Genomic DNA, 14518 nt, shown 5'->3' on the forward strand with positions numbered 1-14518 from the left:
AACTACTTTTATGGAGAGGGTGTTTTATTCACTGTGTCTGCCAGAATGACCTCAGGCTTCACAGTTAATGAATGTAAAAAGGGTCTAGGAATCCCAGTGAGCCTCCCAGTGATGCTCCATTCTCAGCCTGTTCTCACTCTCTCTTCCTGCCCCCTCTTCAAGAAAACATTTCTCTGAGCCTTCTACGAAGTCATCCTTGGTTGTGGAGGTGACCTTTGGCCTCTTAGTCTGGGGTTAGATACTTCATAGCTGTCTTAATCTTCTGAAACAGATGCTAAGAGATCTAGGAGTCACCTCAAACTCACCCTTCAACCCTGACCTTTTATTTTCCCAGCCATTAAACTAGAATTGGCACATTCCTCTCAATCACCCAAAACACAAGGTATTTCACTCCAAACTGCTAATCTTTTTTGGATTTTCAAGACAGGCTTTCTCTTTGTTCCAGGCTGTCCTTGAACCTCCTCTGTAGATCCGCCTGTCTCTGCCACCTGAGTGCTGGAATTAAAGGTGTGCACCACTACTGCAAAACAAACAAACAAAACTACACCCCATTATTGATTCTATTCTAAATTTATGAATTAATCAGCATTAACTTGATAATTTTTCCTGCATTTTTATCAGATCTATTCAGAGACTAAAATGGCTTTAACTAGACCAAACTGAAAAATGAAAGCCTCCTCCTTTACCAGTACAGGATTGCATTATGGCTATTCAACCCAACGCTCATACTCTCCAACCTAATGATTAGAATCCTAACAATTTCAGTATTTATCCCCTTATTATTCATCGACATTAATTACGTCCCTCTCACAAATAGGAATTAAAATATTATACTATTTGTATCCTGTACAATCCTTCACTAATAGAATTTTTACCCAAATGAATCATTGTAACATAGCAACATCAATAGCTGTGATGGCCTACTCAGTTGTCTTACACACGCCTAATTTATGTCACCACACTCACTGTCTTTCTAGCACCCGACAACACTGGACTATTGGTCGGAAGAGTAGCTACTTAGTCTACATGTAGCTCTGAGTTTAATCTCAAGGACATATCCTACCAGGTGTGCTGGCAGGAGCCTGTAATGGTAGCCCTAGGAAGGCATGGGTGTGGTGGTATACAGTGTAAATCCAGCATGCAAGAGGTGGCAGAAGGATCAGGAGTTCAAAGTCATCCTTGGGTGCTTAGAAGTTCATAGTTGGCTATCTCAGAAAGAAGCCAGGTTTCCCAAGCTGCAGGCCAACCTTTCACCTGCCCGCTATGAACTCTCCCTTCTTGTTAGAGTGGAGTGCTTCTTCCCAGGGCGTTCTGCAAGATAGAAAAGACGATGATGTGTTTCCAAGCACATATCTGACTTATTATATGTGTGGATGACAATCAAGCTGAGTCTTTTCCAAAGGTCATCAGTTCTGTCCATCTCATCCCTGAAACATAAAACCTTGTGTCTGTGAGACACACAGAGGAAGTTCCCACTGTGGATTTGCAAGTAGTCGTTGGTGTGAGTTCTTCCTGCACATGTCCCCTTGCAGCCTGTAACTGGTTTCATGGGGGTGGAGGTGCTCTGGGGAGTTCTTGCTCTTCTCCCTCGGGCCACGCTTTCTGTGGGAATTTTGTCCGCTGCACACACACATCCATGTTGGCCCATCTTTTCCTCTCTGGGTGCATGTCAGGTTTCTGAAAATGGGAGAAATATATCCGCATCAAGACAGCTTAGGATTGGGTGTCCTTTTCTGTTCTCTGTCCACACCTGTCACACCTGTGTGAAGCAGTAGAGCTGTCTGGTGACATGCCTAGGTGATATGCTAGGAAATGTAGCATGTTGTATATCATATCTGAATGTGACCAGATAGTGACTGTGTCTCCAGTACTAAGGGTTGCTTCTGCGGCTAAAGATACATTTCTTGCAGGTACTTCATCCATTTTAGAGCCAAAAACGGCAGACCCTGCAGCCCTCCCATCTGTGGGCTCCTTACCCAGCACCACCTCCTGCACTGTGCTTCTGCCCTCATCCCAACATACTGCCACTTTGCCCGCCTTGTCCCAGTCTGGGGACCTGTCCAGCAGCCCTCTTTCTCAACTTACCAGGTACGTGGATGACAGAAAAGAAAGGGGATGGAGACTTGTGGGGGTTCCTATCACAAAGCTTATTTGTCACCTCTGGTGGAGTGCTGTAAAATACTGGCTTGGACTCTGACCTGTCATGAAAACCCTAACTGCTTCTGATTGTCTCTGTCTGAGGTCTCTTGAGAAGCAGTAGAACCACATGCAGATACTTAATGACTTGCTTGTCCCGAGTTCTTGACCCATGCCACTTAAATACGGAATAAGAATGACATGTATCTGCTTTAAATTTGTCCTGATTCCAGAGATGAATTATTGGAATAGGATACAGGAAAAGAAATTAGCTTGTTACCATATCTTCTGGGTAGAGTTATTTGATCCATTTAGTTGAGAGCAAACGTGAGTTATTTCAACTCTGTATCTGATTGCAATTTAAGCTGGACTTTTAGGTGGGGGCAACACATAGAACCTCTCTTGACTGAGTCTTATGAACTCTCCAGGTAAACAATCCTGGTTTTACTCTTTTTATAGCCAAAATAGGTTATAATTTATTGAAGCCGTGTAAGTCACTTTTGACCAGTAGGAGTACTTGCCACAGAAGTCTAAGGGCACGAAGTCTGATTCCCAGCCAGGCAATCTCAGGGATAGGATTGACCTTGATTATAGCTAAACCAGGTAGGTCTTGCTTCTGTGAAAAAAACTTGTGTTGTTTGGACCTGTGCTTTATTTTATTTTCTAGTTCCCTCTCCAGCCACCAGAACAGCTTGTCTTCTGCACACGCAGCACGTCCCACAAGCACGCCACACACTGTAAGTGTGTACCCCTCCTGCACAGTATACCAAGACCTCCCGTGTGTAGTGGGGAAATTGGTTCATTTTGGTCTGAGATAACCCAGAGTCTCATGGTTCACCACTTTAGTTTCTTATTCCTGTCTGCAGATCTCTGACTGTCTGCCTAAAAGATATAAACTAAATTGCACTGCATTGTTAGTGCCATTTGGGACTTTGCTAGTGGTAGTGATTAGATGTCTGGTTTGACCAACCTTCATACCATCTTTGCTTGCTTAGAGACAGACAGTTTGAGGAAAGATGTTTTAGAAGGTCACGAAATCCAGGCCAGGAGCATTTCAGAGTGGAGGTTTCTGCGAAGGAATACCTGTGAGTGCTTCTGACATTTACGTATGTGCACCTTTCGTGTGCCTGCTACCACAGAGGTTAGAGCTACAGATGATTGTGAGGCACCAGCTGTGTGCTAGGGGCCAAATCTAGGTCCTCTGTAAGAGTAGCCAGTGCTTTTAATCACTGAACGATCTCTATAGCTCCCTTCTTTTTATTTATGTGTGCATCTGTTGGTGTTGTCTGTGTGTGGTTGCGGGTGGGTAAGCATAGAGCTGGAAAAGGGTATTGAACCCCCCTAAAGTTGGTGTGACGGTAGGTTGTGAGCCTTCTGATAGGATATGGGTGCTTGGAACAGAACTGTACATGCCGAACTTGAGCCATTTCACCAGCACCTTAAAATAAAGTGACATCTCTTCTCTGTCTCCAAAATCATTGTGCATTGATTGTCTTTTGGGTACTCCCCATCCTTGGAGAGCTGCCCTTTCCATGAGACTATTCGTAACCTCCATTTGCTGTTTTGTAATACTGGGGTAGGAGCAGAGACTCCCGTCTTCTAGAAGAGCTGCATGTGCTCTTAGCCACTGGGGTTAACAGTCTCAGACTGGTCTGGGACTCACTATGTGGACCACGCTAGACCAGCCTCCAGACCAGTTTAATAGTCTTTGTGTTCAGTCCTGCTGACTGAATCTGGCTACACTGACCCTGAGACAGAGTGATTCTCCCTCAATTTATAGTCGCCAAGTACTGTCATTGCCCACTGCCTATTGTGCCATAGGTCTGTCTGGACTCCTGCCTGTCCCAACTCCTCCTTTCTTGCCATCAAATCCACACATCTTGATTTTGTCTTGACAGCATGCCAGTGTGGAGAGCACCCCATCCTCAGCCACCTTCTCCACAGCTGCAACCTCTGCCCCAAGTGCCCCATCTTCAGGAGTTGTCCTGCCTGGGAACAGCTTGTGCCTGGGTGGGACCACTGTGAGCGTGCCCAGCAACAGTACCAGGGCCACAGCCTTGGTGACCTCAGGTATGTCCCTTACCTACCCCTCCCCCCACCTCCACCAGTGAACTTCCAGGCCTCATGTTGAAGGGGGTAGGAAATCTGTTTGATTTTTCCTCTTTTTAGGCAAAGCACCCCCAAACCTGCCTCAAGGGGTGCCTCCTCTGCTACACAATCAGTACCTCGTGGGCCCTGGAGGACTGCTCCCTGCTTACCCGGTGAGCACATAGTGGAACTCTGGTTGGCTTAGGGGCTGGTTCCTTGCAGGATATGATAAATGGGCTACCTGAGGCAACTCATCTCTCCCTGTCTCTGTCCACCCAATACCTGATGTGTCTTCCTCCTAGACTTTATGTAGACGAGATCTTTTCCTATAGCACCTGACCCCGGTCCCATTCTTGAGTGTATTTGTTTTGGTACCTGAGGTTGCTTTGGTGTGGTCCCTGATCTGCTGATTCTCCTGCAGATCTACGGATATGATGAGCTCCAAATGCTGCAGTCCCGGCTGCCAATGGTGAGTACGAAATGACGTAGTGGACCTGGACAGCTCAGACTCTCAGGGCTCTCCTCCTTTCCTCGCTTGACTCCTCAGCTATGGGATTCCTCCACAACACCTTTGAGAAGCTGTGTGTGGTCCTACGTTTGGGTTGACCATTTCTTTTGAGCAGTGGTCATCCTGGGGAATCTGAGAGACTTTAGACCAAGAACACATGTAAGCCATGCCCTGTACCAAATCTAGTCCCTTGTTTTCCTACTCTTATTTCTTTTTCGTTTTCTTTAAGAAAACAAAGAACATCTGAACGTGGAAGTTTGTTCCTGTAATCCCAGAGAGACTGACTAAGCTTGAGTTCAAGACCAACATAGGCTGTGTGTTGAGATCCTGTCTCAGAAAAAGCAAGCAAATGTCATATAATCCGTGATCTGAGAGTTGCCCTTGGGGTTTAGTGTTGTCTTCCTCAGAGAACAGCCAATGGCCACACTCATGGGGGCAGCATTGCTTTTCTCCCTGTGTGGAATGGGGGCAGGATTGGCTCACTTTATCGGTGTCATCTGACTTTATCCTGCTGGCCCTGGTGCTGGTGCCTCACTTCCAACCAGGGCTGTCTGTTCTGACTCAGGGTCTAGGGATAAAATAATGGGTCTTGTGGGAAAGCACAGTGGTAAGCCAAGGCAGTCAGTGGCGGACACAGAATGTGGTCTTCCGTGTTCCTCAGAGGAAGAGACTTCTACCCAAGCGTGGGGCTGCCTGCTCCTTCTCCACTACCCCCCAACTTCCCATGTTGTGTAGTGTACCAGATGTGTACCTGGTGCCCACAGGGTAAAAGAGGGCTTCAGATCCCTGGAACTGGTTACAGTTGTGAACAGCTAAGTGGGTTGCTGGAAGAGCGGTCAATTCTCTTAACCTTGGAGCCATCTCTTCAGCCCTTCCTTTTTCTTTTAAAAAGTTGTATCTTAGAGGACATCTCCAGTGTACCCACAGGGCAAACAGCTTTAAGTTTTCCCTCGGATCATATTTTCGTCTTCCTTTGGATTTCTGTTCTGGGCACCCTCCCCACCAGTCTCCATTTGGGCTTCTGCAAGCTGTTTGCTGTTTCCTGGGCCTCTTTGGAATTCTGTCTGAGAAGTCCATGATTTCCCTGGAGTTTACTAGACTAGAGCCCAGAGGATTTGAGTGACATTCCCAGCTGAGGGAGGAATACACAGCCCAGAACCCTGGCTGGTAAGGGCCACGGCAGGATTTCTTCACCCAAGAGCACAACCTTCTTAGCCTTTGCAGCTGCCGCTCTCAAGCTTGCTCTACAGTGTCATTGTCGCTGGTGCAAATGAATTGGGAGAGACTGGGCTAGGCAGGGCCTAGACACAGGGTCCTGTACCCACCTAGCACTGCTCCGTCCCCTGTAAGCCTCCAAGGCTTTGCCTCTTCTGCCTTGTTGGTGGCTCTTCATTTAGAGTCACTCACACAGTTAAGGCCAGTAAAGTTGGTTTGCTCTGTAGCATTTACCAAATCTCCACGTGGTGAAAAGGTGTTGAAGCAGGTTCCTGTCATAGGCACTCAGAGAGGCATCACCAGAGTGCCTGTGTTCTGTTAGCTGGATCTGCTCTGAGAGTGGGGTGAGGCCATCTGCTCAGTGAGTCTCCTTGTTTTTTTTCTAGGATTACTATGGAATTCCTTTTGCAGCACCCACACCCCTTGCCAGCCGAGATGGAAGTTTAGCTAATAATCCATACTCAGGTTAGTTGGCTCTGTGGGCAAGAGAGGGAGGGGATGGGCTGGCTCATAGCCATAGGAGGCCAGAAGGGCTGAGGTGCTTGAGCTGTCAGTTAGACCTAACAGCTTAGCCTGCTGTTCTTCTAGGTGACGTCACAAAATTTGGCCGAGGAGACTCTGCATCCCCTGCACCTCCAACACCAGCTCAGGCACAGCAGAGTCAATCTCAGACCCACCACACGGCACAGCAGCCCTTTTTGAATCCTGCTCTGCCACCTGGGTACAGCTATACCGGCCTCCCCTACTACACAGGCGTGCCCAGTGCCTTCCAGTATGGACCCACTATGTTTGTGAGTATTTTCAGATCGTCCTGGGGCTGTGGGTCCTCGAGGCATCTGTCAGCAGTGGACGAGTGTGGCCACGAGCCCCATTACCTTACAGTTTGGCCTTGAGGATTATTGCTCAGGGGTCAGATTCTGTTTCCCCAGCAGCCTTTATCCATCATGGATTTTTTTTTTTTTTTTTTTTTTTTTTTTGGTTTTTCGAGACAGGGTTTCTCTGTGGTTTGGGAGCCTGTCCTGGAACTTGCTCTGTAGACCAGGCTGGTCTCGAACTCACAGAGATCCACCTGCCTCTGCCTCCCGAGTGCTGGGATTAAAGGCGTGTGCCACCACCGTCCGGCTATCCATCATGGATTGCTCTTAGGAAAAGGCTGGTTCTCTTGGCTGTGATTTAGTTTTGCCGGAGGCTCAGAGATCTGCCTGATCTCTTTGCCTTATTCTTACACTCCACCCTCACCTGCCTGTCCTGTCCCACTAGGTCCCACCGACCTCAGCAAAGCAGCACGGTGTGACCCTCAGCACTCCCCCTACCCCTTTTCAGCAAGCCAGTGGCTATGGGCAGCACACTTACAGCACAGGTAAGGGCATAACTCTGTACTGAGGGGCACAGGGTTGGACAGACTTGCTTAGCCCACACATGCCTTTTGTACCCTGCCATGCTAGGTTATGATGATTTGACCCAGGGGACAGCGGCAGGAGACTACACCAAGAGTGGCTATAGTGGATCATCACAGGCACCAAACAAGCCAGCTGGATCTGGGCCTGGCAAAGGTAGTGAGTGTCACTTCCTCTCCAGGGCTAGGGCCTGCAATACTTGTCTCCTCCCTGAGGCAGGCAGGAGCACTGAACTGTCTTTCCTCCTAGGAGTATCAGTATCTTCAGGCACCACTGGTCTACCGGATATGACTGGTTCTGTGTACAACAAGACACAGGTGAGGGCCTACAAAGGCGAGCAGGTAGACGAGAGAACAGTTCAACCTGAGCTTCTCATTGTCATCTCTGTCCTACAGAACTTTGACAAGCAGGGATTTCACGCAGGGACACCCCCACCTTTCAGCCTGCCCTCTGCCTTGGGCTCCACCGGGCCGCTGGCCCCTGGAGCAGCAGCTGGTTATGCACCTGCACCGTTCCTGCATATCATGCCGGCCCACCAGCAGCCCCACTCCCAGCTGCTGCACCACCACCTACCGCAGGATACCCCGGTGAGCGCAGTAATGGAGGCAGCCTCCCTACCATGGGCCTGGGGTTCTGTGCCCGCCTTTATAGCCTTTTCTCCTCTTCCTCCTCAGAGTGGCTCTGGTCAGCGCAGCCAGCCCAGCTCCCTGCAGCCCAAGTCTCAAGCCTCCAAACCCACCTATGGCAGCTCTCCATACTGGACAAACTAGACCCTGAAAAAAACGAGGGTGGGCTCTTGGGCAGGAGAGAACACATGGAGCACATTTCTGGGAGCCCGGTTGCCCTTTCCTAGAATTCTGAGACCTGTGTCAGCTGAGCCTCTATGGGAAGCCTGCCTCCCAGACCCACTGTTGTATGTGATGTATTTATGTATGTGTTTGTAAATGTGATACAAGCCTGGAGGAGCTGGGGTGTGTGCTCTCCCCATGTGGACACCCTCACTGTAGCCAAGCAAGCCCCACCCCTTCTGCCTTCTGGCCTCCCATGTGGCTCCCAGCTCAGTGGGCTATTTGAAGGACTGCTGGTTTGGGGACTGGGGTCAGGTACCAATGAAGAATCACGACTTTTCTTATCTCGCTCGCTGTGAACCATTGTTTCTTCCCTCTGTAATTCATACTGTTTTTGAGAAACTGATTTTTGTCATGGTCCCCATTCCAACAGATCTTAATCTGGGAATAGCAGAGATGACCCCTGTCCAGCAAAAACCCGTCTGCCTGCACAGCAAGGCCTTTCGGTTTGGCCCTACCCTAGGGGCTTGCCTTTGACCAGCCATTTAAAACAGAATCTGAACTGGGTCTCAAGATGTTCAGCCAGTCAGCTCCCATGAAAAGAAATCAATCCGCTACCATCTCAGTGAAAGCCCGTTCCAAACAAAGGCTGCTCCATACCAGTTGTCCTAAACCAGGCGGGCAACTGTTTCAGGGTTTTCTCTCATCCAAACTCCACCTAATAAAAGTTCTGAGAGCAAGCTGGTTCTCTGTGTACTGTGACTAAGGATGGTTTGGGAGTCACTGGACCTCACAAGGACAGCCACTTGAATTGTCTTTTGACCTTTCTCTGTAGGCCTAGGCGGTGCTCAGGAAAGCTAATGTGCCTTTTCTGGCCATCTTTATAATGGTCCAGAGAGCAGGAGTGCCAGGCCCATCGCTGCCTGTGCCTGCCCTGTGCTTCCGCTGACCGTGGGATAGGTCTACCTACCGAGTCAGGTTGGGATGGCATTATCCTCAAGTGTCAGCTCCAACTCCACAGAGAGGAGCACACTTCATTCAAAATGCTCTGAGGACAGGTTTCGGGGGAAAGAGAGCAAAGGGTGTAATCCCAGAGCCAGGCAGATTTGGGGATTAGTGAGTTTGAAGTGAGCCATATCTCCTTAGATGAGACTATTTGAAGTTTGGAGGATTTGGGGTTCACAATGACAGACATATCTGCTTTAGTCAGGAGCAGTAGTCAGCCATCAGACCCCTGTAGCTGTTGACTCATGTAGCTTAGGATTCTGACCAGCTGAGGCAGGAACACCCCGTGTATTCTCCTGCAGCAATCTTTGTTCCTCTGCCTCACGGATGGGGACTAAAGGTGGTCTCTACAAAAAGGTCCCTGGAGCCCAAGTGAGACCTGGCTATTGTCCAGGTGGGGGTAGGGAGGGATGACCCATGGGGAAGTAGCAATACAGGTATATTTTATTTCACATTTTTTATTAGGAGACAGATGGGCAGAAAGACAAAATAAACCACTAAGGAGAAGTCAACACAAAATGCATCGGGTAAACTTTTCTCATAAGTTAAACTGAAAAAAAACCATCAATTTTAGCTAAGGAAACTACTAAAATTGGTTGTGTCCGCTGGTTTAACTGAAAATTGCATCTGAATCTTTTTAGTTGCAAATGTAAACCTTGTGCATCAGGGTGATTTTTCAAGAGAGCTATACATTTCCCTTCCAGTGGACAAGATGGAACCCAGCAAATAATGGCCAGGAGAGGGGGAAGAAGGGCCTACAAAAGTAGAGCGTGGCTGATAGGATTCTGGAATAGAACGAGAGAAGCAATAACAGAATCATGTCACTATATACTTTCTCCACTCAGCCCCAGTGCGGCCTTGATTAGGCTAAAAAGCTGTTCTTTTCACATCAAATGCAAACCTAGCCTTAACAGTAATGTCAACAGAAGCTGAGAGGCCCACTTCCACTTGCCTCTCTGGCTCCATAGAGGCCAGCAGGGAGCCTCCCACGACGCCAAGGTGCCTACCATGGCCGGGAGTGAGATGCTTTAGCTTCAGTGGGCTGGGTGTAAGGCGAAAGAAGAAGAGCACTACGTATGGATCCAGGGCTGCAGGCCGTCCGAGAGTATTGAGAGGAATTGAAACATTTCTGGACTAAACATTCTCATTGAAGAACAGACCCAATTTTAGAGGCCAGAGAACTGGGAGCATTCAGTCGGGAGCGTTCAAAGAGTGAATGAAAACCCTGAGATCCAGAAAGGAAGGAAGGAAAGGGCGCCTACTCGACAGTGGAGGATCCGTCCTCCCCAGTTCCTATCCGAGCTGGTACACAAGGATGGTAGCATCCTATCCCTCTGAAAATTAGTTTTATGTCATAGCAGTTTGCTGAAACAAGAACAAAAATTTTACTTCAAATCTGAAGTCCCTGGGTGGTGAAGGCTAAAGGAGTTCACTCTTGATTGCGATCTGGGAACAGCTGCAGCACTGCAGCCCTGCCAAAACTGAGATAAGCCTAGGAACAACTCCTGCTCGCACTCTGGCCCAAAGTACAGTGGGAGGATAAAAACGTCCGGATCAAGGTCACACGCCCACAGGTGTCACTACCAGGAGGAGCAGCTCAATGAAAACCAAAATCTTAACACATGCACCTAGGATTAATACTGAATTAAAAATGGTTACTTAAAAAATAACCCTCATTTGAGTATCTGAGATGTTTCCTCCCCCAACAGCGGCTTTTGAACTTCCCCTCAGCAGCATCAATCAAAACTGGTACAATTTTCAATTCTGTTTTCATAACTAAAACTTCACACACAATGCCTTTCACGCCCCCCCACTCACCCCACTCTGGCAGAAAAAAAGATACCCTATCTTTAAAATAAATAGCAACCAAGTGCTCAGTTCTATGTAAAGTATGAATATTTATTTCAGGCTTTAGATCCCAATCAATTTCAAAAAAAAATCTGATTTCTCTCAGAGTAGCTGTAGCCTCCATGTTGGGGTGATGTCATAGAGGCAGAAGCAGCACACTTCATCAGGATTAGCAAGAGTAAGTCCCTGATGCCCACTGCATCCCAGCCTTAGGAAGGGAAAGAAACAAAATTCACCACCACGGGCTGAACAAATGCACACGCACTAATGGAAAGGAGCAGCTAAACCTTGCTTGGCAAATTGGCTTTTTTTTTTTAAGTTTGTTTTGTGGGTTTTGTGATTTTTTTTTTTTTTTTTGGTTTTGTGTTTTTTTTCCCCCATTTTCTTTTGCTACCCAATATATGCAGCACTTGTGGACTCCCAGTGAGTTCCCAGCTTTAAACACATAATGTCTTAAACAGACTAATTCTTCAAGAATCTAAAAACAGACAAACGTGTTTTGCTGTGAACATTCTGCAGAGATGAAGTGAGGTGGGAGTTTGAAGGGTGGTGGCTTTTTTTTTTCTTTAAAAAGAATCAATACAGTGATGGAAGGGTAAAGAATGCAAGAATTCAGACATTCTGTGGAGGGTACTTTCTCTCCGGTAAAGGTCCATAAAAAGGAGCAAACTGAGATCCGCGGGGAGTCAGCAGGAGCTGTGTGTTTCCCCACCCCATGAGTAAGTTTTTGCTGAGGGGCCACCATAGATCCCCACTTGCTCCCCTCCCTTTGGCCTGAGACATCAGGGCAGTACAGGGGCACTGAAGGAACATGTCACGACTCCTCGTTCCCAGAATCATCATCATCATAACAGTCGGCGTCCTCTTCCTCCTCGTCTTCATCATCAATGTCATCGTCATACAAGTCGTCATACAGCAGATCTGAGCTGTTGTCATTGGAAGGCACTTTAGTTTTGATGCAGTATTCTGCCAGGGTTGTGGGGACCTTCACTCCATCCTTTTCTGCTTCAGCCTTAGTGGCCGAGACCTGTTTCCTGAACAGAGAATGACACAATGGTTTGTGCGAGTCAGCGTTTGTTTGAGAGGATGTCACTAACACACGCTGGCCTTCAACTCTAATCCTCTTGCCCTTAAATCTCCTTTTGTGGAGATTATGCACAAAACCCATCGTACTTGGTTTAAGCTTCTGTTTTTAAGAAACTTGTAACTGACCATAATCAATAAATATTCTTTTTTTTTGTTTGTTTGTTTGTTTTTTCGAGACAGGGTTTCTCTGTGGTTTTGGAGCCTGTCCTGGAACTAGCTCTTGTAGACCAGGCTGGTCTCGAACTCACAGAGATCCGCCTGCCTCTGCCTCCCGAGTGCTGGGATTAAAGGCGTGCGCCACCACCGCCCGGCTCAATAAATATTCTTATCACTCACTTTGAATACTCCAGATAGGACAGATACCCTGCAGCACACTAAGGCAGGTGCCATCATAGAGGCTCCTTGCTTAACGTTTTAGCCTTGTTTGAGACGAAAATCTCTTCACTGTAATCCTGTCTTTGCCTCCCATCTCCTGCTGAGTGCTCAGGGATTACAGATGCATACACACTACTATTGGCTTTTTATGTGTGTTCTGAATTTAGAGTCAGCCTTGCTTGTGTGTGTGTATGGGGGGGAGGGGTGTTGGGAATCAAACCCAGGGCATGTATCAAGCAACCCAGCCAGCTCTTAGCTGCGGTGCCTTTAATGCACAAAGCTGATTCCTGGGTTTCCTCCCCTTGGCTGCTAGGTCCCCATGTCACTGAGTCTCATTGGTTTGGAGTGCTCTTCGCAGTCTCCCATCACCCAGTGGTGGTGTGTCAGGTAACAGGTGTGCAGCAAATGCTGGTCGTTTAAGTGTAAAACAAACAGTTTCATCCCAAAAGTACAAAAACCAAAGGCATCAAGATGGAGGACTGGAGGGGTCTGGAGAGATGGCTCAGCGGTTAAGAGCATTGCCTGCTCTTCCAAAGGTCCTGAGTTCAATTCCCAGCAACCACATGGTGGCTCACAACCATCTGTAATGAGATCTGGTACCCTCTTCTGGGGTGCAGGTATGCACACAGGCAGAACACTGTATACATAATAAATAAATAAATAAATAAATAAATAAATAAATAAATAAATAAATAAATCTTTAAAAAAAAAAAAGATGGAGGGCTGGAAAAACTGAAAACATAAGAACACTGCTTCCCTGAAGCTTTAGTTTGTCCCAGGCTTTGCACGTATTCCTGTAGCTGCTATAGGTCTTTACCACTTACATTACTTACTTTTTTCTTATTATGTATACAGTGTTCTGTCTGCATACCAGAAAAGGGAACCAGATTTCAATACAGATGGTTGTGAGCGACCATGTGGTTGCTGGGAATTGAACTCAGGTCATCTGGAAGAACAGTCAGTGCTCTTTAACCTCTGAGCCATCTCTCCAGCCCCTTGATTCTTGATATAAATAATTCACCTCAGTGGCTGACCATGAAAAGGACGCAGGGCACAGGAGGCAGAGGTTGGATCTGATCTCTGCGTTCAAGGCTAGCCTGCTTTAAAATACGTCTGTCCCGTTCCGTGTGTCTCCCGGCCCTGCTTTCTAATGAGTTTTTGTTTTTTGTTTCTGTTCTGGGATCTCTTAAGATTCCTAGTCCATAAGCCTGAGAACAGGATACTGAAGTCTGCATGTGAGCGCTGACTCACCTGATGATCTCAGCGTACTCTTTGTCTTTCCCTTTACTGTCCCTCCATTTCCTGAACATCACTGAAGCATCCACGTTGGCTGGAGAAAAGGTGTTGGGCTCATTAAGCAGTGAGATTACACTTAACAGGATAGTCCTGGAAAGCAAAGAAACCACTGTGAAAACCCATGTTTAGAAAGTAGTTTTCAAAGAAATTACAGTCAATTTTAAAATTTTTCACCCTTAAAATATCTAATACAAATGTGAGGTTATATTTGAAGATTTATGAAAAGTGATGATACAGTTTTGTTTTGGGAGCTGGTGAGACGGCCCAGCAGGTAAAGGAGCTTGCCACCAAGCCTGGAGACTCAACTTTGGTAGCCAGGATGAACACAACAGGAAGAGAATAACTATCCCAAGTTGTTCTCACACTTCTGCTTAGATGCCACACATACATACACAGTAAATATGATTTAAAAAAAAATTTTTTTAGGGGTTGGAGTGATAGCTCAGAGGTTAACAGCACTAGCTGCTCTTCCAGAGGTCCTGAGTTCAGTTCCCAATAACACATGGTGGCTCACCGCCATCTGTAATGAGATCTGATGCTCTCTTCTGCCCTGCAGGTGAACATGCAGGGAGAATGTTGTTAGCATTAATATATATAAATATCTTATTAGGATTAGGATCAGAAGTCATTTACCCCGGCTGCCAGAACTCCAGTGGGCCGCCTGCCAGCGTACCTACCCAACTCTCAGTGCCCCCAATCTATCCCCAACACTCCCACTTCTCTTCACCTTGACCCAGCCCCCAATACAAGCAGAGACTCCCTCCTGGATCACAGGC

The 14518-nt window shown here is 47.3% G+C and overlaps 2 protein-coding genes and 1 non-coding gene across 9 annotated transcripts in view; 2 read left to right on the top strand and 1 right to left on the bottom strand.

Annotated features, from left to right (window-relative positions):
* The window catches only part of Ubap2 (ubiquitin associated protein 2), a 71967-nt gene extending 62912 nt beyond the window's left edge, over nucleotides 1-9055 (top strand). For 6 of the 7 annotated variants that reach the window (XM_057790705.1, XM_057790707.1, XM_057790709.1 and 3 more), the window contains 12 exons: nucleotides 1911-2088; nucleotides 2804-2873; nucleotides 4035-4206; nucleotides 4306-4397; nucleotides 4646-4693; nucleotides 6334-6412; nucleotides 6536-6738; nucleotides 7208-7307; nucleotides 7393-7503; nucleotides 7594-7661; nucleotides 7740-7931; nucleotides 8019-9055. In XM_057790705.1, the coding sequence (XP_057646688.1) occupies nucleotides 1911-2088; nucleotides 2804-2873; nucleotides 4035-4206; nucleotides 4306-4397; nucleotides 4646-4693; nucleotides 6334-6412; nucleotides 6536-6738; nucleotides 7208-7307; nucleotides 7393-7503; nucleotides 7594-7661; nucleotides 7740-7931; nucleotides 8019-8114 (1409 nt within the window). In that variant the 3' untranslated portion in view covers nucleotides 8115-9055. The remainder of the gene's footprint in view (nucleotides 1-1910; nucleotides 2089-2803; nucleotides 2874-4034; nucleotides 4207-4305; nucleotides 4398-4645; nucleotides 4694-6333; nucleotides 6413-6535; nucleotides 6739-7207; nucleotides 7308-7392; nucleotides 7504-7593; nucleotides 7662-7739; nucleotides 7932-8018) is intronic. The other variant, XM_057790704.1, reaches the window with a different exon arrangement.
* On the top strand, nucleotides 1319-1400 carry LOC130888329 (small nucleolar RNA SNORD121A). The gene has a single exon (XR_009058459.1). It is a non-coding gene; the product is annotated as a small nucleolar RNA SNORD121A (small nucleolar RNA).
* A 522-nt stretch (nucleotides 9056-9577) lies between the features above and the next one.
* Ube2r2 (ubiquitin conjugating enzyme E2 R2) overlaps nucleotides 9578-14518 on the bottom strand; it is a 65289-nt gene continuing 60348 nt past the window's right edge. The window contains exons 4-5 of the mRNA XM_057791007.1: nucleotides 13698-13832; nucleotides 9578-12019 (exon numbers count right to left, since the gene is read on the bottom strand). Coding sequence (XP_057646990.1) covers nucleotides 11800-12019; nucleotides 13698-13832 — 355 coding nt within the window. The 3' untranslated portion in view covers nucleotides 9578-11799. The remainder of the gene's footprint in view (nucleotides 12020-13697; nucleotides 13833-14518) is intronic.

The sequence above is a fragment of the Chionomys nivalis genome, chromosome 16, assembly GCF_950005125.1.
Source record: "Chionomys nivalis chromosome 16, mChiNiv1.1, whole genome shotgun sequence".
NCBI lineage: Eukaryota > Metazoa > Chordata > Mammalia > Rodentia > Cricetidae > Chionomys > Chionomys nivalis.